The 22117-nt window shown below is 50.7% G+C and overlaps 1 protein-coding gene and 1 pseudogene across 30 annotated transcripts in view; one reads left to right on the top strand and one right to left on the bottom strand.

The window, feature by feature from the left end:
- Positions 1-14838, bottom strand: part of LOC140708570 (uncharacterized) — an 84820-nt gene extending 69982 nt beyond the window's left edge. For 7 of the 30 annotated variants that reach the window (XR_012093319.1, XR_012093322.1, XR_012093320.1 and 4 more), the window contains exons 1-2: positions 14003-14838; positions 11311-11418 (exon numbers count right to left, since the gene is read on the bottom strand). Coding sequence is in view for 16 of the 30 variants with exons in the window: in XM_073017298.1 (XP_072873399.1) it covers positions 11311-11418; positions 14003-14812 (918 nt within the window). In the remaining 14 variants the exon portion in view is untranslated. The other 23 variants (XR_012093316.1, XM_073017289.1, XM_073017287.1 and 20 more) reach the window with 23 other exon arrangements.
- Positions 14839-15684: 846 nt separating this feature from the next.
- LOC140712059 (uncharacterized) lies at positions 15685-21476 on the top strand (annotated as a pseudogene).
- The last annotated feature ends 641 nt before the right edge of the window (positions 21477-22117 follow it).

Below are 22117 nucleotides of genomic sequence, written 5' to 3'. Positions count from 1 at the left end.
TCTTTAGTAGAGATGGGGTTTCACCATGTTGGTCAGGTTGGTCTCGAACTCCTGACCTCAAGCGCTCCACCTGCCTCGGCCTCCCAAAGTGCTGGGATAACAGGCTTGAGCCACCACCCCCAGCCTTATTTCTGTGTTTCTGTAATCATTGCGCACATTAACGACCGCCTTCGGTGAGTCAGGGCAGGCTTTAGGCAAAAGAACTAAGCCCTCTCCGCCCCTGCGGCTCTCACTCCTGCGGTGAGGTGCGGGTACAATGTACCTGTAGCCGGACCTGAGAAGAAAAGCTCCTGTCTTATGAAAGGGCCCGGGGAGCCTCTGGTTGGGGCCGTTTGACCTGACCGGAAGGTGAGGGAGGAGTCGGTAGAGGTGGGTGGGCCAGTGGAGGACTTTGGATTTGCCTTGGGGGAACTGGGAAGCAGACTGACTGTCTCCGATAAGGGTGGCTTTGTGGAGAGGAGAGGACAGGAGGGGAGGTCGTGAGTTTAGGGTCTCACAAGGAGCGGCCACAGATGGAAGGTTATGGGGTGGGGCATGTGGCAGGGCAGCCCTGTGCCCACAGACACACCCCGCCGAGGAGACCCAGGGACTCAGCTATGACAGCTGGAAGGCGGAGCATGTGAGCTGAAGCAGACACAGGCAGGTGGGGTAAAAGGAGAGTCTTCGCAGCAGTGCTTAGAATAGCAAAAAGTGGGAAAACCAGCAAAAAGCTATCAATAGGAGATTAATGAATCCATTATGGCACCTAGAATGGAAGGAATTTTTGTCAGCGTTTAATAAGGAGCTTTGTGCTGGTCGAAAGTCAGGAGGTGCCCAGTACACTCAAGGGCAGTATTGAAGAGCTGAGTCCAGAGCAGCTCTGCACAGCAGATCCCCCTGGGGCCAGAGGGGCCGTTTGCAAATCCAAGCAGATCCGCTTTTTTTTTTTTTTTTTTTTTTTTGAGACGGAGTCTCGCTCTGTCGCCCGGGCTGGCGTGCAGTGGCCGGATCTCAGCTCACTGCAAGCTCCGCCTCCCGGGTTCACGCCATTCTCCTGTCTCAGCCTCCCGAGTAGCTGGGACTACAGGCGCCCGCCACCTCGCCCGGCTAGTTTTTTGTATTTTTTAGTAGAGACGGGGTTTCACTATGTTCGCCAGGATGGTCTCGATCTCCTGACCTCGTGATCCGCCCGTCTCGGCCTCCCAAAGTGCTGGGATTACAGGCTTGAGCCACCGCGCCCGGCCGCAGATCCGCTTCTTGAAGGTTTCTCCAACGGGAGCATCTCCCAGGATTGAGGCTTGCATGGGTGGCCTGTGTTATATATGCAATTTTAAATGATCTAGTTGCCACATTAAAGAAAGGCAGGTCCGGAGGGGGGGACACTGGGTGCCATGACTCACGCCTGTAATCCCAGCACTTTGGGAGCCCAAGGCAGGTGGATCACTTGAGCCCAGGAGTTTGAGGCCAGCCTGGGCAGCATGGCGAGACCCAGTCTCTACAAAAAATACAAAACAATTAGTTGGATGTGGCGGTGCACACCTACAGTCCCAGCCCCGTGGGACATTGAGGTGGGAGGATTGCCTGAGCCCAGGAGTTGGAGGCTTCAGTGAGCTGTGACTGCACCGGTTCACTCCAGCCTGGGCAACAGAGTGAGACCCTATCTATAAATAAATAAATAAATAAATAAATAAATAAATAAATAAAGTGAGACCCTATCTATAAATAAATAAATAAACAAACAAACTACATTTTCTATTCAGCCCACTATTTTGATAACAGTTATTGTGTTATTAATATTTTACACTGTTTTCCATACTAAGTCTTTGAAACCCAGTGTGTAAAGGATCTTCAAGTGCATCTCCATGTGGTCGGGACACACGTGGCCAGCGGCTCCTCTGAGGGACAGTGTGGTCACGGCGATGGGTGGCGTGTGCTGCCTGTACATAGAAGGTCCCCGTGTGAGTGTTTCTGCGAAGGCCCTGAGGGATGGGCAGGGGAGGGCCGACACCGTCCCAGCCACACAGAGGACCCTGGAATGCAGCAGGCTGCCAGCGCGCCCCCACCCCAGCCCCTCTGCTGCCTGAGCTCTTTCCCAGATGTCCACTTAGCTAACCTCCCTCACCTTCTTCCCTTTCCTTCTTTCCCCAAACGTCACTCTCAGGCAGGTCTGCAGGCTCTCCGATTGTCAATGGCAGCCCATCTCCATCCTCCACCCTCTTAACACCCCCCACCCCACTTGCTATTTTTCTCCTCAGTGCTTACGGCCATCCACCCCTGGGCATCATGCATTTGTTCACTGTGTTTCTTGCTTTCGGGTCTCTCCTGATTGGAACAAGCTCCGCCAGGACCAGAGGCTTTCCATTTTGTCACCGATGCATACACATAGCTCCCGGCAGAGATGGCGCTTGGGGCACCTGAGGTGGACAGTGGCTGGTGGTTGAGCCCTACAGATTTATCTCAAGCCCTCCCCTGACCCTACCGGAAGACACGGTGGTCTGCACAGTCCAGATAGTCAGAGAGGCCCCCCGGCTCGATGACTTTGAACCGGCGGGGGTGGGGAGGGGGGAACAGCACCGTCGACAGAATCCCCCCTTGGTATCCCACCTCCCCATGCCTACATAATCCCTGCATTATCAAAGGAGAGACCCCTAGAAGGAGGTTTGGCAGCAGGAGTGAGATCAGCGCAGTGTAAGCTCATTTTCTGACAAACCAGTGGGAGGAGTTGGCAAACTGACTTTCTCAAAAAGAATGTATGCATCGAAATTAGCAAGTGAGTGATCAGCAGTGTGGGAAAATTCAGGAAAAGCAGTTCAGTGCTGTGAGAGAGAGCGAGGCAGGGAGCTTTATTACTCCAGACAACGGAGGAGGTAAAAGGATAGACCTAGATTATTTCACTAGAGTTCATCTATTCTTTTTTTTTTTTTTTTTTTTTTTTTTTTTTGAGAGGGAATCTCGCTCTGTTACCCAGGCTGGAGTGCAGTGGCGCAATCTCGGCTCACTGCAACCTCCGCCTCCCGGGTTCAAGCGATTCTCTTGCCTCAGCCTCCCAAGTAGCTAGGACTACAGGCGCATGCCACCACGGCCGGCTCAGTTTTCTTTGTATTTTCAGCAGAGAGGAGTTTCACCCTGTTAGCCAGGATGGTCTCAATCTCCTGACCTCGTGATCTGCCTGCCTTGGCCTCCTAAAGCGCTGGGATTACAGGCGTGAGCCATCGTGTCCAGCCTATTCCTTTTTTAAAAAAAAATACAATTTAGATTTTATCAGAATAGAATCCTAGGAAGCTGAGATTTGTAAACTGGGATATCCATCTCCTCCAAGTAGCCAGGAAATAAGCCAGGTGACCTAAGTCATTCTTGCTAGGCCCTGGTGTGGGCCGGGGATGACTGACTCAAGGAAGAAGCTGTCTTGTGACTGACTTTCTTACCTGCACTGTCGTTTAGTAAGAAGCTGTTAAAAAGTATATCATATGAAGAAAGTGATTTACTAATTGATCAGAGTAATGACCACATATTTCCTATTTAACCACTCCCTCATTATCTCCAACTTTATCTTTGGTTCTCATGACAAGATTATCACTTCCCAGAAAACTGGGTTTTTTTGCAAATTACCAGGAGGTGTTTTTCCAAATGGTAAGGTTCTTCTTTGGTGGGAAGATGTTTTCTCCTGGAAATCCTTAGGAAAGTTATTTGATTCTTGGGTTGGGCTCCCAAAACCAAAACAAAACAAGATGGATTATCCCCAGGATACCTGAGCTATAAGGACAATCTGTAGCTTGAGCGTGGAGTGAAAGACACTGAAACTGCCCTTTGTCCCAAATGGCTGTGTGCCGGGGCCCTAGAACAGCCCTAAGGAGGTGGTGAAACAGGTGACATTTACCTGTGAGGCTGAAAGCCCTCATTGCCAGGCTGTGAAAGTCCGCACTGCAGGTGTGCACGTCTTTATCCCTGTCCTGTGGGTGACAGAGCCTGCCAGTGAATGCTGGTGCATTTCCTTCTTGCTTTTCATCCACCCGTGTTCTCCTCCCTCCTAACCCCTCACTGAATGTTCCTGGGGCTTCATCAGGTTTCACCCTGCAGGGCCCAGCAGGAGGCAGCTGATTTGCAGTCCTCACCATTCAGAAGTTCAGAGGGAGGGCTTAGAACCAAACAGGCTCCACCCCCAGGCAATTAAATGAGCATCTGGCCTCAGCAGGCATTATTTTCCTTCAAGTTCCCATTGGTGACTCTAAGGCACAGGTATCATAATAGAGGAAATCAGGAAGTCTTGAAAGTTAAAAGGAAATAAAACTAGGGTTTACCCTGTAGCTTCACCACTTCACTAAGGTCGTTACCTTCCAGTAATCAGTTTATCCCCCTCAGAGCCTCAGCTTTCTCATACATCCAGGGAGGTGTCAGGAGCTCTGCGGGCTTCCTGTGAGAATCATCCGGGCCTGGGCTCTAGCTGTGGGTGTGCAGTCAGCAAGGGACGCCCTACTAGGTCCCACCAAGTGCTGCCAGCCCATGAGCTCAAGGAGGACACGTGAAGAAAAGCCCTTTGCAATGTAGGGCTCCATCCCACCAACGTGCAAGTGAATAGAAGTCCTTTCAAGACCTAGTATTGTGTATTTTTAAAAGTGTGGTGCCCCGTCACCTGGAAATTGCTAGAAATGCACGTTCCCAGGCTCCCTCTCCACCTGTGAAACCCTGGGGGTGGCCCAGCTACCTGGGGTGCCGCGGCCGCTGATGGTGCTCCTGCTGTGGGGTGGTGTCACTGTTCTTTCCAGGTGGGTACAGGTGGACCCAGGGGTGGGGGGTGGGGAGAATCCCGCAGGGACTTCAGGGACTGAGTTTAGTGCTGGGGTGTGTTTCTACTCTGTACAGGAGTCTCCTGGGGTCACCTTGTGTACCATGTCCAGCTTTTTTTTTTTTTTTTTGAGACAGTGTCTCGCTCTGTCGCCCAGGCTGGAGTGCGATGGCGCCATCTCCACTCACTGCAAGCTCCTCCTCCCGGGTTCACAGCATTCTCCTGCCTCAGCCTCCTGAGTCGCTGGGACTACAGGCGCCTGCCACCACAACCAGCTAATTTTTGTACTTTTAGTAGAGATAGGGTTTCACCACGTTGGTTAGGCTGGTCTTGAACTCCTGACCTCAGGTGATCTCCCCGCCTCGGCCTCCCAAAGTGCTAGAATTACAGGTTTGAGCTACCATGCCCAGTGGACTAATTTTTAAGTTTTAGAGATGGGTTCTCACGGTTACTCTTGCTGGTCTCAAACTCCTGGCCTCAAGCAATTCTCCCATCTTAGCCTCCCAAAGTGCTTGAATTTGCAGGCATGAGCCAACACACCTAGCCAGAAATTGATCTTTCATTTTAAACTTCATCTAGAGATGTGACAAAAACCAAACGAAGTATTTGTTAAAATACTTTATAACCCTAGGTACAGTAATAGAGTAATCCAACTGACAATTTCACAAAAGTCAATTTTTGGCAACAAGTTCAAGGTTATACATGTTAATAAAGATAACACATTTATTCAACCAGAAGAAAAAGGTTACAATGACAGAATTTATCTTTTTCTTTACTATGTTGTCTGAGCTATGGTTAAGGTTTGGGGAACTAGTATCTTAAAGAACCTTCAGAAATTTCTCATTCTAGAATTTAGAAACAAATTTCACACTCTCGGGGTTGAGAGAATCCAGGAGCAATCACCACCCCTAGTGTCCCGATGCTACTCTCCAAAGGCCCTTCCCCACTAGCCACAGAAATCAGAGCTCCCTGGGAAACAGACAGTTGAGCCTCTGGAGGAGGAAGGCCTGGCTGTGCCTGCGTTAGGGAGGTGGGGATGGGGGCATACAAACCAAAGAAGTGAGACCAAAATGGGCCAACAGCTGTGGCAAATGTCGGCATAAAAATAAATAAATTCCATCTGATCACATGGTCTCAAATATATACATATACAGAAATATTTGTGAGGTCACAGTGGTACTAAAAAACAAAACAAAGACGACTGGGGGGAAAAAAAGAAGAAAAGAAAGAACTCTTTTCTCCATGTTGGGTGCAGTGGCTCACACCTGTAATCCCAGCACTTTGGGAGGTCAAGGTGGGCAGACTGTTTGAACTCAGGAGATCGAGACCAGCCTGGGCACCACGGCGAGACTCTGTCTCTACAAAAAAACGTAAGCACTAGCTGGGCATGGGGGTGCACATCTGTAGTCCCAGCTACTCAGGTGGCTGAGGTGGCTCAGGAGGCTGAGGCTGCAGTAAGCTAAGACCATGCTATTGTAGTCCAGCCTGGGGGACAGAACCAGACCCTGTCTTTAAAAAAAAAAAGACAGCTTCTTCTGTCAACATTAGAGGTAGTTCCTGCACCACCCCTCCTCCTCAAACTGGACTTCCCAGGGAGAGCAGCCGCCCCTGCCTTTTCCACAGAACCATATTTCAAGATAACCCAAGAGCCCCAGCTGATGTGGAGCTCTTCTTTGAAGAAGTCCAGCAAACGAATGAAGAATTACAGAATTTGAAAACTTCACAAACTCTAATAAATGATTCAGGCAATAATCCTCAATGAATATGAAAACCATTAATAGGTTGATGAGGAATTATCACAGGACACCAGAAACTCAAGTGCACCAGATGGTCTGTGGCTGAAGGGAGAAAGCAGATCTTCACAAGACAGTGGCCGACTCTCAGCATGCACCCTGCTGGTGTGAGACCCCCCGGTGGAGGCAAGCAGGCCTCACACGATGGTAGGATGTGGCCATCAATGCAGAACTCCCCACGAGGGACTCTGCTTAAAAAGGCGCAGCCTGACTCAAGCTAAGGCTTTGGATCTAAGTTCCAGTTCTCAGGAAACACAGGAACATGGCACCCAACACCACACAGGAGCAGCCAGGACACCTGGAAAGTGAGAGGGCCTGGAGGAAACCCGGCCTGCACACTCCTCTGCCGTCCCCGAGAGGGTGCCCAGGAGAGACCCGGGCTGACCAGGTGTGATCTGTGGGACCCTGTGCAGCAAACACTTTGGGGCCAACTAGAAAATGTGAATATGGAATAAGAAATAGGCAGTTTTATGAAAGTATGTTTTATTCTATTAAAACTGAAAATGGCATTAGCTCATGTAAGAAAAAATCATGTTTTCAGGTCACAAATTCAAATATTTAGTGGTAAATGATGACATTTAAAATTTACTTCCAAAAACTTCACAAGGAAAAGGATATCTATTATGTGATAAGTGTTTAGGGGCTCATTATCCTAGTCTACTTTTCTGTATACTTGAAAGTTTTCATAATTGTTTTTATATAAACTAACCTTGCAAATATGTTTTTACATTAGCATTTATATGTAAATTATTAGTGTTTTATAGGATACGTATAACTATATTATTACTATAATGACCTTATACTAGTGACATAAGAAACAAGCGATAGATCAGAAAGTGAGGATGTGATGAAGGTTCTGTGACTGCATCCACTATCGGAAGAGCACTTCTCCATGCCAAGGAGAGGCTCGAAGCTAAGCATTGCTAAATGTGAGAGACGCCATGTCATGAAATTGGAAGAACACACACAAGTTAACTTTCCACAATCCACCATCAAACTTTTCCAACAAAATATTACCTAGCATTGCTTGGGTGATAGTGAGTGGTATGAAATTGCTTAAGCTGCTCCCACATAAGCTCCGGGATGCACAGTGGGTCACCCCTGGAGACCACTGAGTACGTGTGGTCGGGAAGAAGTCTATTTTGAAGGTGCTGGGGGAATATCCTCTCATTGTCTGTCTTGAAATGTGAAATAAATAAGAATACATACATTTAAAATAATACACACATACTACATTACTTACAATATAGCCAATTGATCACATTCTGGTGCATATGCCTGTAATACTTTGCAAATAAAACTGTTCTAATGGTAACAACAACAACAAAAAAGACACCCCTGCAGGCATTGTTTAACACCGTATTCAATCACTCATCACCCATGCACAGGACCCAAGGATTGAGAACAATGGACTTTTTGATGTGTGTTGCAAATTGGAGGGATCACCAGGTCTGCCCACCAGCCAGGAGGGAAGTGGGGAGAAGCTCTCACCCTAACTTGAGTTTTAAGAAGGCTCCTTGGAAGAAAAGACCACCAAATTGAGAATGAAAGGTAAGAAATAGTTCACCAGCTGAGGGGGGCTACGGGAGTCAGAGAGCAGGCCACCCACGAGCCCCAGGGACACCAGCACAGGCAGGTTGTCAAAGTCACAAGGGGACATGAAGACACGGGCCCAGGACAGCAGCTCTTAATCCAAAATGGTCTCAAGGCTCCTTTACACTCTGAAAAATTAACCCATTTATGCCTGAGGTTGCAATTTTTTTTGTAAAAATTCAGACCTTGGCAATGACCTTGAGCTGTAGGATATAAATAACTCCCACAAGCTTAGGATTCCAATAATGGAACACGAGGCATAAATAGGTTTTAATGAGGACCCAAGCAGCTTTTGAATATGTGGGCTTTTTTGCCTGTGTAGGTGCCTGTGTGTGTTTATATAATTTTTCTATATTCTAAATTAAAGCTGAGACATTTAAAAACTACTTATGCATTAAGGTAAGCCATCATTACATGATAATATAAATATGTTTGAAAAATATTTCTCATAACAAAGTAAAAAACTGACTACTTAGAGTGATGCTGTGTTGCCTTTTTTGCAAACCTCTGTAGTGTCTGGGTCAGAGGTGAAGCTGGACTCCCCCATCTGCTCTGTATGCAGCTTGGTGCGTGTCACACACCTCGCTACACAGCCTCTAGAAAGTACACCATGTACTTGGGCAAGAATGAGTGAAAAAGACAATGTGTTGATAGTGGTATGAAAAGAGCTTTTCTCTCGCTGCAGATCATACACGGGGGTCGTCAGACATGGTCTGAGACAGCATCCTGGCCCCGCTAATCCCCTGGCTTCTGCTCACAGCACTGACCTAGCTAATCCAAGAACATGTCACCTATAATGAGAATATTATATAAAAATCAACCACCTTCCAGATGTGTCTGTATCATGGTTCTGTACATGGGTAAGGTAAGCTGAACACAACATTAAAAAGAAAGAAAACTTACAAACCCTCCCTTCATCTCACTAAAGACGACTCCTTTAAAGACCAAGGGTGTCTGGGGTCGCTAGGATTCTCGTGTTCCAGCCGCCATCCTTCCTGCCTGAGGACAAATAATTATAAGCTGACAGTGACTCAAATACTAAAGTCTGCATCAACTAGTTAATCACTCATGACATACCAGAAATCCAGCTCGTGTAAACACGGGAAAAAGGTGGCGTCCAAATACACCGAGAGGAGATTCTGAAGGTCCTTGGGATTTTGTGTGGAAAATGGATACAGAGTATAATCACTAGCTGGGTACAAATGAAAAGTGAAATTGTAAAATATAACAGATTTCTACTAAAATTATTGAGTCTCAAGCTTCATTTCCCCTTTGTCCTAGGACAGTAAGTTGTAGCTATTCTTGAGATGGGGCAGTGGCTCCATACTCTGGCCCCCGACCTTACTTTAGGTAAGCCTCCTGGTAAGTGTCCATACTTTTCGGTATGAAAGAAACTGTCTTCTCTTTCAGTCATGCCAGCCGGCCCTCTCCCTCAATCACATACCACGTCCCTGTGATCACAACACTTGCCACCCACTCCGTCCGGGTGCCATGAGTCACCTGGCCAAGCACACACAGCAAGTCGCTGGCAGAGGTGAGACCTCGAGTCTCCTCAGCCCAATCTAGGGAGCCTGCCATCCAACCACCATGCATAAGTGGCCCACTACGACCTGCATCATCTACCACTGTTAAATTACTCGTTTCCAAGCTTACCGTACTTTGTAACAGATGATAATGCATTTAAAATCAGCAGATACAGTGAGATGTCTGCTTTCTAACAATATATAGCTTTAATAATAATAGCGCTCATGGTAGCTATTTCTCAAACAAGAAACATGACTTATCGTAAGTTTCTATGGCTGGACACAGTGGCTCACACCTTTAATCCCAGCACTTTGGAAAACCAAGGTGATATGGTTTGGCTGCGTCCCCACCCAAATCTCATCTTGAATTGTAGTTCCTATAATCCCCACATGTTGTGGGAGGGACCTGGTAGGAGGTGACTGAATCATGAGAGCGGTTCCCCCCATATTATTCTCGTGACAGTGAGTACGCTCTCACGAGATCTGACAGTTTTATAAGGGGCTTTCCCCTTCACTTGTCATTCTCTTCCCTGCCACCCTGTGAAGAGGTGCCTTCCACCACGATTGTAAGTTTCCTGAGGCCTCCCCAGCCATGCAGAACTGTGAGTCAATTAAACCTCTTTACTCTTTAGGTCATTCTTTATAAATTACCCAGTCTTGGGTATTTCTTCATAGCAGTGTGAGATTAGACTAATATACAAGACAAGAGGATTACTTGAACCCAGGAGTTTGAGACCAGCCTAGACAACAAAGCAAGTTTCCACCTACACACACACACACACACACAATGAGCCAGGCGTGGGGGCACCTTGTCCCAGTTACTTGGGAGACTGAGGTGAGAGGATCGCTTGAGCCCAGAAGTTTGAGGCTGCAGTGAGCCCAGATCATCCCACTGCACTCCAGCCTGGGTGACATGGTGAGTCCCAGTCTCAAAAATAAGTACATTTCTATAAAATTTGAAAAATAAAGGAGTGAGTTTATAGTACTGGCTACTATTAATAAGGGCCTCACCCAGAGTGAGGTGTCTTTGCCCTCACTTTGCAGGATTTCACAAATGCTCTGAGTCTGTTGTCAGGACTCCCATGCCTGGACATTGCCTGGGACCCCCTAGTCACTGCGCTGGTTCCCTTGCTGGAGCCCTGCCCAGAGGCAGCTGCTTTCTTACACCACCCTCTCCAGGAGCTCTTCCCTCTCCCCCCTTAAGTCCACAATTTCTTCTTTATAATTTTGAAACCCAAAAGGCTCAGAAAACTGAAAGATTCTGCAGAAGTTTAGAGCAAACTATTTGATGGCAAAACCTGACTGAACAGATCAGGGCACTGAGTCTTCGTGCTCACACTCAGCGAATCATCAGGTTTGGCTGCAGAAACCTGAGTGTGTCTGATGACAGACCCAGCTGGAAGTGTTACTCTCTCAAATCTGACAAGAATCAGGCTTCGCGGGATTCCAGGAAGGGACCGGGGGTCATTTCTCTCACAAGCTTTGTTCAGCCGAGTAGCCATCATGCAACAGGAGCTGGGCCAGGGCCTTGGGACATGAGGACAAGGCTAGTCTCCACCCTAAAGGGCCCGTACCTATGCCAGAAACCGCACCTGCAATGTATGTGGATTTATGAGGAGGTGCCGAGAAGGACCCATACCTGGTTTATGGTGAATCCGTGGATCTTGTCTCCTAGTTGATACTGTAGAGCCCTCTCACAAGCCCGGTTACTGTTCCATCGCCACGCTCTGTGGTGTGCATGTCTAGACTAAAGGTCATCTAAGTTAGATGAGCTGCAGGAAAATTATCTGGCTAACATTATTCAGCCACATAGTGAAAATACTCTTACATGATAAAGATCATTAATTAGATAAAAATTAAATACTGCATCTTCCAAAATCTTGCACATTCCAGAAAACTAATTTCTGGTAAGACCCTTCCCATTTTAATGACCTTTTATCTTACCTAAAGCTTCAGTGTTGGAAACCTTTTCTTTATACATGTTCAAAAATAACTATAATACAATCATGGTTTAAATTCCCCTTAAGAAACTCTTAAACAAAAGGGCTTCTTTTCCTCACAGAATCCTCACAAGCCTTCAAAATATTGGAAGAAATTCACACTACAGTTAAATCCCATTACATGCCTACCGAATTGGTGAAAACTTTTTAAAAAGCCTAATATTACCAGGAGCTCTCACACACTGCTAGTCATACTGCTCTCATACTGCTACGTACACTGCTACCTGTCCCACAGGGAGTACAGAGTGGAACAACTTTGGAAAAACACTTGGCATTCTTTAGAAAGCTAAGCAGGCAGGGCATGGTGGCTCACACCTGTAATCCCAGCACTTTGGGAAGCCGAAGAGTTCCAGACCAGCCTGGCCAATATGGTGAAACCCAGTCTCTACTAAAAATACAAAAATTAGCCAGGCGTGGTGGCAGGTGCCTGTAGTCCCAGATACTTGGGAGGCTGAGGCAGGAGAATCGTTGAAACCGGGAAGCAGAGGTTGCAGTGGGCCGAGATCACGCCACTACACTCCAGCCTGGGCGTCAAAAAAAAAAAAAAAAAAAAAAAAAAAAAAATCTGAATACTGGAAATCCGTTCACCTCTTGGTCTACATCCTCCACACCTTACACTGCTGCACCAGCACTCACAGACAAGATTGTCAGCACAAACTCTGATAGTCCCAAACTCAACTCACCTGGAGGTGTAACGACAGCGAATGGATAAACTGCAGACTAATCATTCAATTAAAAAAAAAACTAACCAACAAAAGTGCCTACAACTGCATATAACAAAGATGAAGGTCACATAATGTTAAACAAAAGATACACACGATACAGTATTATCCTAAACAGGTATTATTCAAACAGGTAACAAGATACTGTCAGAATGCATAGAGATGGTAAAATATTTTTAAAAAGCAAGGACATTTCTGTATGATAGTGCTAATCTAAGCGGGAGGGAGAGGGTTATGAGCAGTTAGGGGAAATCTTCAGCTTGGTCATGCGGACACTTTTTTTTTTTTTTTTTTGAGACAAGAGTCTTGCTCTGTTGCCCAGGCTAGAGTGCAGTGGTGCAATCTCGGCTCACTGCAACCTCCACCTCCTGGGTTCAAGCAATTCTCCTGCCTCAGCCTCCTGAGTGGCTGGGACGACAAGTGCTCACCACCACGCCCAGCTAATTTTTGTATTTTTAGTAGGGACGCGGTTTCACCATGTTGGCCAGGCTGGTCTTAAACTCCTGACTTCAAGTGGTCCGCCCGCCTTGGCCTCTCAACATGCTGCGGTTACCGGCGTGAGCCACCGCGCCCAACCTACTTCTTTTCTAATTATTCTCACCTGGATGAGATGGCTTACGCCTGTAAGCCCAGCAATGTGAGAGGCTGAGGAGGGGGATCACTTGAGCCCAGGAGTTCAAAACCAGCCTGGGCAACAGAGCAAGATCCCGTCTCTTCAAAAAAAAAAAAAAAAAAAACACTTTATTTTCTCAAATTGTACTATATGTCTTACGGGCTTTTCTACATTAATATATCCCACCAAAATATTTTAAAGATATATACAGGGGAAAAGAAAACACCTATTCAGTCACTGTCAACATTATGAAGATATGCTGTAGTCAACATTTGCTTACTGATTTAGCAAATTTCAGAATTATGGGACAGAGACGCATTTTAAGAAGTTACTTATGAGCAAGGACATGATAGGAAACCCGTGAGCGGTAAGGCCAGGGTCTCCCCCGAACTTTCCAGTAACCTGCTGCCAAACTCACGCCACGGACGCCCCGTGTCTCCCCCCGGCCTGGGCCGGCAGCGCTGAACTGTTACATTAAATACTGGCTCGTGGATTACCATGAGCACTAAACCGCTTCGTCAATTTTTTCCCCCATAAACTGAGTCGTTAAAAAACCAAAAAAAGTTAAATTCCGGGAGGCTTCAGTTCTCTGAACACAGCCGGACTTTAAGAGTGGGCTGTGGGCGCCTCGGGTCTCTTAAGGACTCGGCCTCCAACAAAAATGAACTAGGAGCAAAGACACCAGCGAGAACCGCAACTGCCGGCCCCATTTACTACCCCCATTAAAGCCCACTCCAAAGGAGGGCCCTGCCGGGAGCGCCACGGGCAGACCCGGCCCCCAGCCCGGGGCATCGCCCCGGGGTCCTCCGGCCTCAGAACCCCGGATGTGGGAGCCCAAGGAAGGCCCCGGCAGGGCCTCGGGGTGCGGGGCGCCCACAGTGCGGGGAGCTGCAAGGCTTGGGCGCAGGGACCCCTACGTCTCCGGCCCGCCCTGGACCTTCCTCTCCCGGGAGCCAGCACGCCGAGCACTTCTAGCCGCCGACCGCAGCGCCTCACCCGCCGCTCAGCCGCCTCAGAGAACTCAACCCCCTCCGCGCGCCACAGCGCCACATGGCGTAAGACCAGCTCGGGGCTGGCGAGGGACCCCCCACTTAACGCGACGTAGGGCGTGGGGCGGGGCTTGCCGTGACGGCCACCACTCCTATTGGTCAGCGCGAACGGCAACGTCCTCTGCGATAGGCTGTAGATGAAAAGGGCGGGCCTCCACTGCTCTGGGACGGGCGGGAGGGCGGTGCAGAGGGCGATGGGCGGGAGGAGCGGGGCCGACAAGCCGAAGGAGGCGGCAAGGGGAGAAGCGTGCTCACGGGTAAAAGGGGCGCGGCCGGCTTGACGAAAGGGGCGGGGTGGGGCCAGCAGCAGGATGTGGACAGTAGAAGGAGGGGGAAGTGGGCAAGGGAGAAGTGGGACGTGGCGAGAGGCGTGTCTATGCAGATGGAGTGGGGCCTGGTGAAGGGCGGGGCTGTCCGGGTGAAAAGAGGGGCTCCTGGAGGGCGTAGTGCTATGTTGCGCGGGGCTGTGCAAGTGATGGGAGGAGCTTAGTAAGGGGTGGCTCTTTGCAGGTGAGGAGTGAAGCCTTTTAGGCGGGGATGAGCTGGGCCTTGGGGATGGGGCTTGCAGGCGATGGGGTGGAGCCAGTGGGGCGGGGCTGCAGGCAAGCTGAGCCTTGGGGGCGGGACTTGCAGCGAGAGGAGGGGCCTTGTGGGGGCAGGGCTGGCAGAAGAGGGTGGGGCTTGGTGATGGACCGGGCTGTTGGAGTGAGGGTAGTGGCCTGGTCGGGGGCTGCCGGAAGCTGGGCCAGGTGTACATTGGTAATCCTCTCTGGACTTCGTCATGTGGCTCAGGCTGTGCCTGGCAGGGAGGCCAGCCCGATCGAGCTGCCGTCTGCACCCTGAGAGCGAGGGCTCCTTCCCCCAGCGCGAGTTAAAGTAGGGAGGCCGGTCCCCATCGAGGGTGGGGTCTCCACCCTTCCATCCTGACAGCGAGGGCTCCTTTCCCCAGCGCGGGTTAAAGCACCGTGTGTCCACCTGTGCAGTGGCTGGTCCAAATGTGCCCTGGAGGGCAGAAACCCTGGGTCCTGCCGCTGGTCCGGGGCGTCTGCTTCCCCTTCCTGCAGTTCCTGGGAGGGTCTGTGTGTCCAGGGGGCTCTGATCCCTGCCTCAGGACCACGGGTGAGGGGTCAAGATCGCCCACTTTGGAGCTGGCCGGGATCTTGGTTCTTTGGATCTTCGCTGTGTGGCTCTGGAGCAGTTCTGTCCTCAGGAGAGGGATCCTCACAGCCGCCTCTTGGACCCTAAGGAGAATTAATAGGACGACCCCCGGGTAGCTGCTCGTGGCCCTGTGCGGAGCCAGTCCTGTGTCTCCACCAGTTCCTTCCCTCTGTGCTCCCCCACACTGTCACATCGCCAGCCTTTATTTCCTTTTCCTTGGACCCAGGCAGCGAATGCCCAGCTGGCCTTGGCAGCCCCTTCTCTAATCTATCCTCAAATCACTTCCTGATGGACAGCACTGACCGGCCATTGGCGTGACCAAAACCCCACAAAATAGAACCCAACTTTCCTATTAAGCCGTGCAGAGCTGTCCCAGCCCTACTTCCCACAGGCTGTCCTCATTCACCATGGGATCCGTGGTTCTCACCTGGGGCTGGGGGTGCCCCTGGCATCCAGTGGGGAGTGTCAGGGATGTCCCTCCAGGCCCAGTACAGTCTCCCAGCCGGTGGCCGGCAGACAGCAGCACCCAGCCTGATGTCCCTGTGGCTTCCGGTTCCCCGAGGCCAACTGTGCTTTGCTGCCTCTTCGTCCTCTCAGACGGCTGCCCTCTCTCCACCTTCGCTGGTTAGCAGTGTTCCATCCATTAGAGCTCAAAGCACTGCCTCCCGGCAATGCAGCCCCTTCTCCTGGCCTGCCCTCTGCCTGTGCCCCGCTGTCTGCGCCATGTCTTCGCGGGCCCATCAGAGCGAGGCTCCCAAAGAAACGGAGCGGTTCCTGTTTGTGTCTCTGTCCCACCTTCTCTGGACCTGGCACCGTGCCCTTTGCCGACAGAGGTCTTGGGTTGATTGTCAGCAAAGCAGACAATTTGTATGGCTCTAAATGGCTGTGAACATGCTTGATTGGGGTATTTTAAAAATAATTGGATATGTAAACATTTGAGTGTGACACAGGTGGATTTTTGGGCGAATGGTCTTGTTCTTCAGGGAATAACCACAGGCCCATCCACAAGGACCATTTCTGGCTGATTTATGGAACGCTGTTCTGCCTGGTTAATTTTGAATGTTATCTCAGCCTGGGAGGTAGCTCAGCATGTGACGAAGATCACTGGTTTGAATCCTAATCTGCTCCTTAGGAGCTGCACCTTCCATGCCTTCGTTTCTTCCTTGGTTAGGTAGGAAAGGTATGAGCTACCTCAGAGTTGTGAGTGAGGCCTGCATCGAGTGACCGCATTAAAGTGACAAGGACTGCACCCGGAGGGTTGATATTTAAAGACATTTAAACATTCCGATGCTGCATTTTAGTACCCGGGTAAAACAGCAAAGTTATGACAGATGCAGATGCAGACCCTCGGTGAGGTGGGGAGCTGATGGCAGGAGGTGGATCACTGACCCTGTAACGAGGGCGTGGTCTGTTCGAGGCTGAACGAAGTGCACATCATTGCATGTACCACGGAGGTCCCTCTCGTGAAGTCCTGGAAGGGTCCATGTGGCTGAGCCGTGTGGTCTGTCCATGACGTCCGGCAGGAGCAGAGCTTTCGGGTGCAGCCTTGCTCTTGTGCGCACAGCCCTCAATGGTCTCAAAAGTCTGAGGCTTAAAGCAGGCTTGGGGTTTCCTTACACCTCCTGGACATCTAATTTGCCTGGCAAACATGTTTTTCTTGGGTGTAAAGGTGAAGGAGTGGGTGATTCTGGTGAAAGTGTACTAATTACTGCACTTCTGGGTCAGTGGCGCTTGGTTGAAGACACTATCTGCCCTGGATGGACATCTCTGGGGTGGTGAGAACCAGTGGCTGGATGTCGTGGGGTTGCCAGGAAGATGCTAGCTTTTTCCTTTTTCCTCAGTAACAACACCCTACTTTGTTTAGGGAAGCAGCACACCCAGCTGAAAATCCAATTCTCTTGCACGGCAGAGCGGCTGGTGACACAGGTCCAGATGCTGGGATGCTGATGGGGGGTCCTGGAGTGGGAGGTGTCAGGAGACTTTCCCGACCCACAGCAGCCCTGGGCTCTTGTCCGGCCTTCTTGCCCGAGGCATGACCCCTGGAGGGAAAGCAGCTTCGGGGGCCCGAGGGCCAGAAGGCAGAGTCCTGGTGTGTGGGGCAGACCTGGGCCAGGCTCCTCGGAGGATGTCACAGAGCTGCTGCCCATGAGGGGACCACCCACCTCTGAGCCCCATGCAGATTTTCCTCTGTAGCCGAGCGAAATCCTGGTACGGTGAGTGAGGGAGTCAGAGGCACCTTTTGTGGAAGGAGGACAAAGCTGGAGAGAAAGAGGTTTTCCTAAAGGCACAAGGCGCTGATACTGCATTAGGGATAATTCCTAGGAGTGTGGTTGCTGGTGGGTGGAAAACTGTAGCCAGAGAATAAGTGGGAATGGCCCTTGCTGGTATTTAACTGATTCGTTCACGAATGGTCGGAACAGTTCTAGTGAAAATAATATTTTGGACACAGATGTTTTCATCCTGCCTCACAAGCAGCATGACCGTGGGCTCTTCCATCCTTCCTGGGTGACAGTGAGGGTCTCAGGCCCTTCCAACCCTGTGTTAGCATTTCCCCAGGGTGTGTGTCCTGTCCTGAATAGGCTGGAATGCCTCTGGGTATAGCTGAGCCTCTTGAAAAGGGAAGAGTCATGTGACGTGCTCTGGGTGAACAGGAAAATGAGGGAGGACAGGGAGAGGGACCCGGAGGTGAGGAGGATGGTGAGCAACACTGGGGACAGGGGACAGAGGGTAGCACCTGGGATGGGGGGACGGAGGGTAACTCTGGGAACAGGGCGGAGGGTAACACCGGGGACAGGGGATGGAGGGATGGAGGGTAACACCACTTCTCCAGGCTCCTTTGGGGGATGCTGCCGCCTCTCACACACCAGAGTGAAGTCAACAGGCTTCTGTCCCCAGGAGCCCCAGAGCCTGGCAGCTGGGATTGGCCCAGTATGAACCACCGTTCACTGGCTCTGCACCTTGGGACAGGCTCCCTGGTGTTTCCACCCTGTTTTCCCATCTGGACAGTGGAACCCTGAGTGTCCCCGTCACAGCTGTACCCAGAGCCCTGGACTCCAGCATGTCATAGGCACTCATTAGCGTTTCTTTTGTCGTGGTCCGCAGACGAAGTGGCTCTTTCTTTGTGTGTTCACAGCCCTCCTGCTCACTTTAGCTTCTGGGAACACTTTTTAACATAGCTTCGTATGTGGGGAGGACTCAAGTGATTAATTGAATGTTTTATCAGGTGCGGTTCTTCTGTTTCCTAGTTTTGACACTGGGAAACAATGTCCCCATTGGTGAATTTTCCAGGGACTCCTGTGGTCAGCCTCACGGTTTCACTCTGTCACTTTCTAATGCAGTACTCTTTGGGAGTCTTTTCAATTAAGCACCGTCATTTAAAAATAAGTTTTATAATATGCAGTTTCAGATTAATTCTTTACCTTTGTGTCTCAGGCAGTGGCTCCTCACCTGTGAGTCGTCAGAAAGTTTCACGCAGTTTTGCAGGGCGGCCTTTGCATTTACTGGAACTATTAAGAGCTCCTTCCTGCTTCCCGTGATTGACACGCAGTGCACGTGAGGCCGTGCGTGGCTTAGCGTCTTCTGTGGGTTTACAAGGCACTTTCTGTTCTTCCCCACGCCGGCTCTGCTGTGCCGAGTATTCGCTGCGGGCAACGGTCACACTGTCTGGCACAGGCCACCGGGCAGACTTCACGTAGTGGAGCCTGCAGAATGGCAGAGCCCGGCCTCCTCGCCGCCCTTCACAGGGAGCAGAAAGCGCAAGCCTGTGATCAGAGCTGTGCTAGCCCAGAAAGCCTCCGAACAGGTTGAATTGAGGAATCGGCTCCTACCAACTGCCCATGTTTAGGATGTGTTTGAGTGTTTGTGATTTTTCCTGCACTGAAGCTACTGGGCTGGCTCTGAGTCACCGTCACGGGACTTCACTTGCCCCCAACGGGAAGCGGCGGGGGTGGAGGGCCGCACAGAGGCTTGCCGCCGTGATAATGAAGGGCTTGTCGCCTCTTGGGACAGCGAGTTCAAGATCTTTGTAATTGTCAGCGTAAAGAGTGACCCGCTGAGGACACGGCTGTAATTCAGGGTGGCATGGTTGATTATCATCGTTGATATCAGGTGCCTGCCTCTAAAATGATGGTACCCGTAGTGCGGCTCCAGGAGGGCAGCTCCTGCCAAACACACGTGCTCCTGGGCCCCTGCAACCAAGCTCGTGCTGCCAGCCACGCCTGCAGCTGTGGGTGCAGCGGGATCTTCATGGCACTGAGCGCCTCCGTCCTTTGCTTGTGAGGCCCAGCCCTCCGTCCCACCTGGTCCCAAGTGCGGCTCCTCCCTGGGTTCTCCCAGCCCTGTGCAGACCTCCGTCTTCACAGCTTCCCTAGTTTTCTCGTGGGCGCCCCAGGTGGGTGCCTGGGCAAGGTTCTTGTGTTAGTCGAGTTCTCTCCAGCCTTCCCTGGCTTGTGGCAACAGCAGGTCCCTTCAGATGAGTCAGCCAGCTGTGTGCCTGCATGTTCAGGATACCTATTAGGGGCCTTTCTCAGGTCAGAGCAAGACGGACTCTCACCTCCTCCGTGGAACTTTGGAGCCCGCCCTGGAGAGACTCCAGCCACATCCAGAGGGGCCGCCCAGGTCCCCGCTGTCTAGTGGGAGTGACTTCTGAGCCACTCGAGGCCCCACTTTGTGTTCCTGCACCCCACAAAGCCACTTAAAGCGCCATGTTCTGATGCCGTGTGCCTCTGGAGTGTGGCACACAAGCCTGGACGGGGATCTGAGCAGTCGCTGCCTTCCTCAGGCTGCGCTTGTGTTTTGGGTCCCCTGGAGCACTCGTGGCTGTGATTCTCACCGCTGTCTGGGCTCCCCTAGACAGTCTCACCCGCAGCCTGAGGGCCACATCGGCAGCCACTGAGGAGCCGGCAGGTCCGGCGTTGGTCTCACTCAGTCCTTCTCGACTTTGGTGACAGAGGAGACAGCAAAGCTTCAGCTGGGAGCCCCAGGCCTTCTCTGCTTGGGGCCTTGGAACTGAGATAGCACAGATCCTGCCATCCACATGCTGGGGGCCCCGCTGTGCGGCTCCCTCCTCTGGTCAGGGGCCGCGCCCTTGGGCTGGGCAGCTCCGGGTCCTCGCACTCAGGGGCTCAGGGTGGGTGTTGGATGCAGAGAGGAGAAGGGCAGCGGTTTGAGCCCAACTGTGTTGGTTTCATCTTCTGCCTTTTGTCCCTAAGTACCTTTGCAAAGTTTTCTAAATGAAAAGTCAGAAGGTAATTTTAATGACTGGAATCTGTGAATTCCATGGAAGCCAAGTCTGTCCACCTCTTTCAGCCACCTCGCTTCTCCCCATTGGAGCTGATTTTGGCAGCATTCATAGGGGCAGGGACGCAAGGGGTGGTGGCCAGCCCTCAACCCTGCATTCCTCCCCTCCTCCCCTCAACGCCACAGCATTTCGGTGTCATCCCCTTCCCTGCACGCGTCCTCATGAAAACCAAGTGTGGCTGGAGGGAGACGCCTGTGCCCGCTCCCGTGACCTTCCCGGCCAGCTCGGCTGCAGCGGCCCCTCGGCAGGCATCTGTCTGGTGCTGCCTCCGTGCTCCTCCCGTCACCTGACGCTCGTGTTCCTGAATCTTCACGCGTGTGCTCCGTGCAGCCACGTCACAGGCTCCCTGGAAATGGAGACAGTGTCTTACGCCGGTCAGAATGCTCTTCTCTGTCCACTGAATAGTCCAACACGGAATCATTCCTCTATTATTATTTATGCTTTGTTATGTAGAACTGGAATGAAGAAAAAGTGAATTTAGACATTACAGCCCTCAGGTTGAAGCTGGGTAATTGCATTAGGGAATTAAATGAGAGCATTTGAGCTTCTTGAGTCCTAATTCTACATCTTCGTATCCCCATTACCCCATACCCAGTGTCTAACACAGCTCTTGGTCTAGGAGTTTCTTGATAAATGCTTATTGAATTGAACTGGACTGAGTTTAACATTCCCACCCAGAGTTAGAAGCCAGTCCCTGAGCAAATTGCATTGAGAACGTGAGTTTGACGTTACTGCGGTAAGGGGTATCCTACACAACATAATTCCTAGTCAATATCAGGTATTTAGTCAAATAGACTTAAGTATAGAGAGGCATTGGCCCATCTGGCAAAAGGGCAAGGCACGGTGCTTTAGATCCAGGTCCGCAATATCAACTATGAAAATAAAACGTTGTCAACTCCAATTACAGCCCTGTCCTCAGCTGGTCACTGTTTACACTAACAATTATAAACAGCTTGAACTTGCTGTCCTGAAAGGCAACACACCCTCCATTCTCTCTGCAGTGCAGCTGCCTTGGTGGATGGAACATGCCCCTCCTCCCTCCCTCCCTCCCTCCCTCCCCCCTCCTTTCTCCCTCCCTTCCCTTCCTATCTCCCTCCCTACCCCTCCTCTCTCCCTCCCTACCCCCTCCTCTCTCTCTCCCTCCCCCTCCTCTCTCCCTCCCTCCCCCCTCCTCTCTCCCTCCCTCCCTCCTCCTTCTTCCTGTCTTCTCTCACCTTTCTCCCTCCACCTTCTCTCCTGGGTGAGGCACAGAAGAGAAGAGACCTCAGGAATCTTCTGCTTCATCCAAGCAGCTTGGGGGCAACTTCAACAGCTGCAATTTGGCTGTCCCAGCAGGTGCCTCAGGGCAGCCTTTCTAATGGGAATCCTGGAATCATGTCTTTCCTTAATGTGTCCTAAAGGCTGGAGGACATGAAGTGAAACAATGCTCCATGCTCAGTCCTGTGATTTTGTGTATTTATTGGACTTACTTTGAAATTAAACTAAATGATACCCAAGGTAGAGCATTAAAAAAAGAAAAAACAGGCTACAGTGTTTGAAAAACAAACAAAATCATTTGGTTTGTTGGTTCTTAGACCTTCACAGGCTCCTAGGTCACACGTTTCA

This window comes from Chlorocebus sabaeus, chromosome 7, assembly GCF_047675955.1.
Source record: "Chlorocebus sabaeus isolate Y175 chromosome 7, mChlSab1.0.hap1, whole genome shotgun sequence".
Classification (NCBI taxonomy): Eukaryota; Metazoa; Chordata; class Mammalia; order Primates; family Cercopithecidae; genus Chlorocebus; species Chlorocebus sabaeus.
Note: the sequence above shows the minus strand (reverse complement) of the source record. Positions and strands in the feature narration are given on the sequence as shown.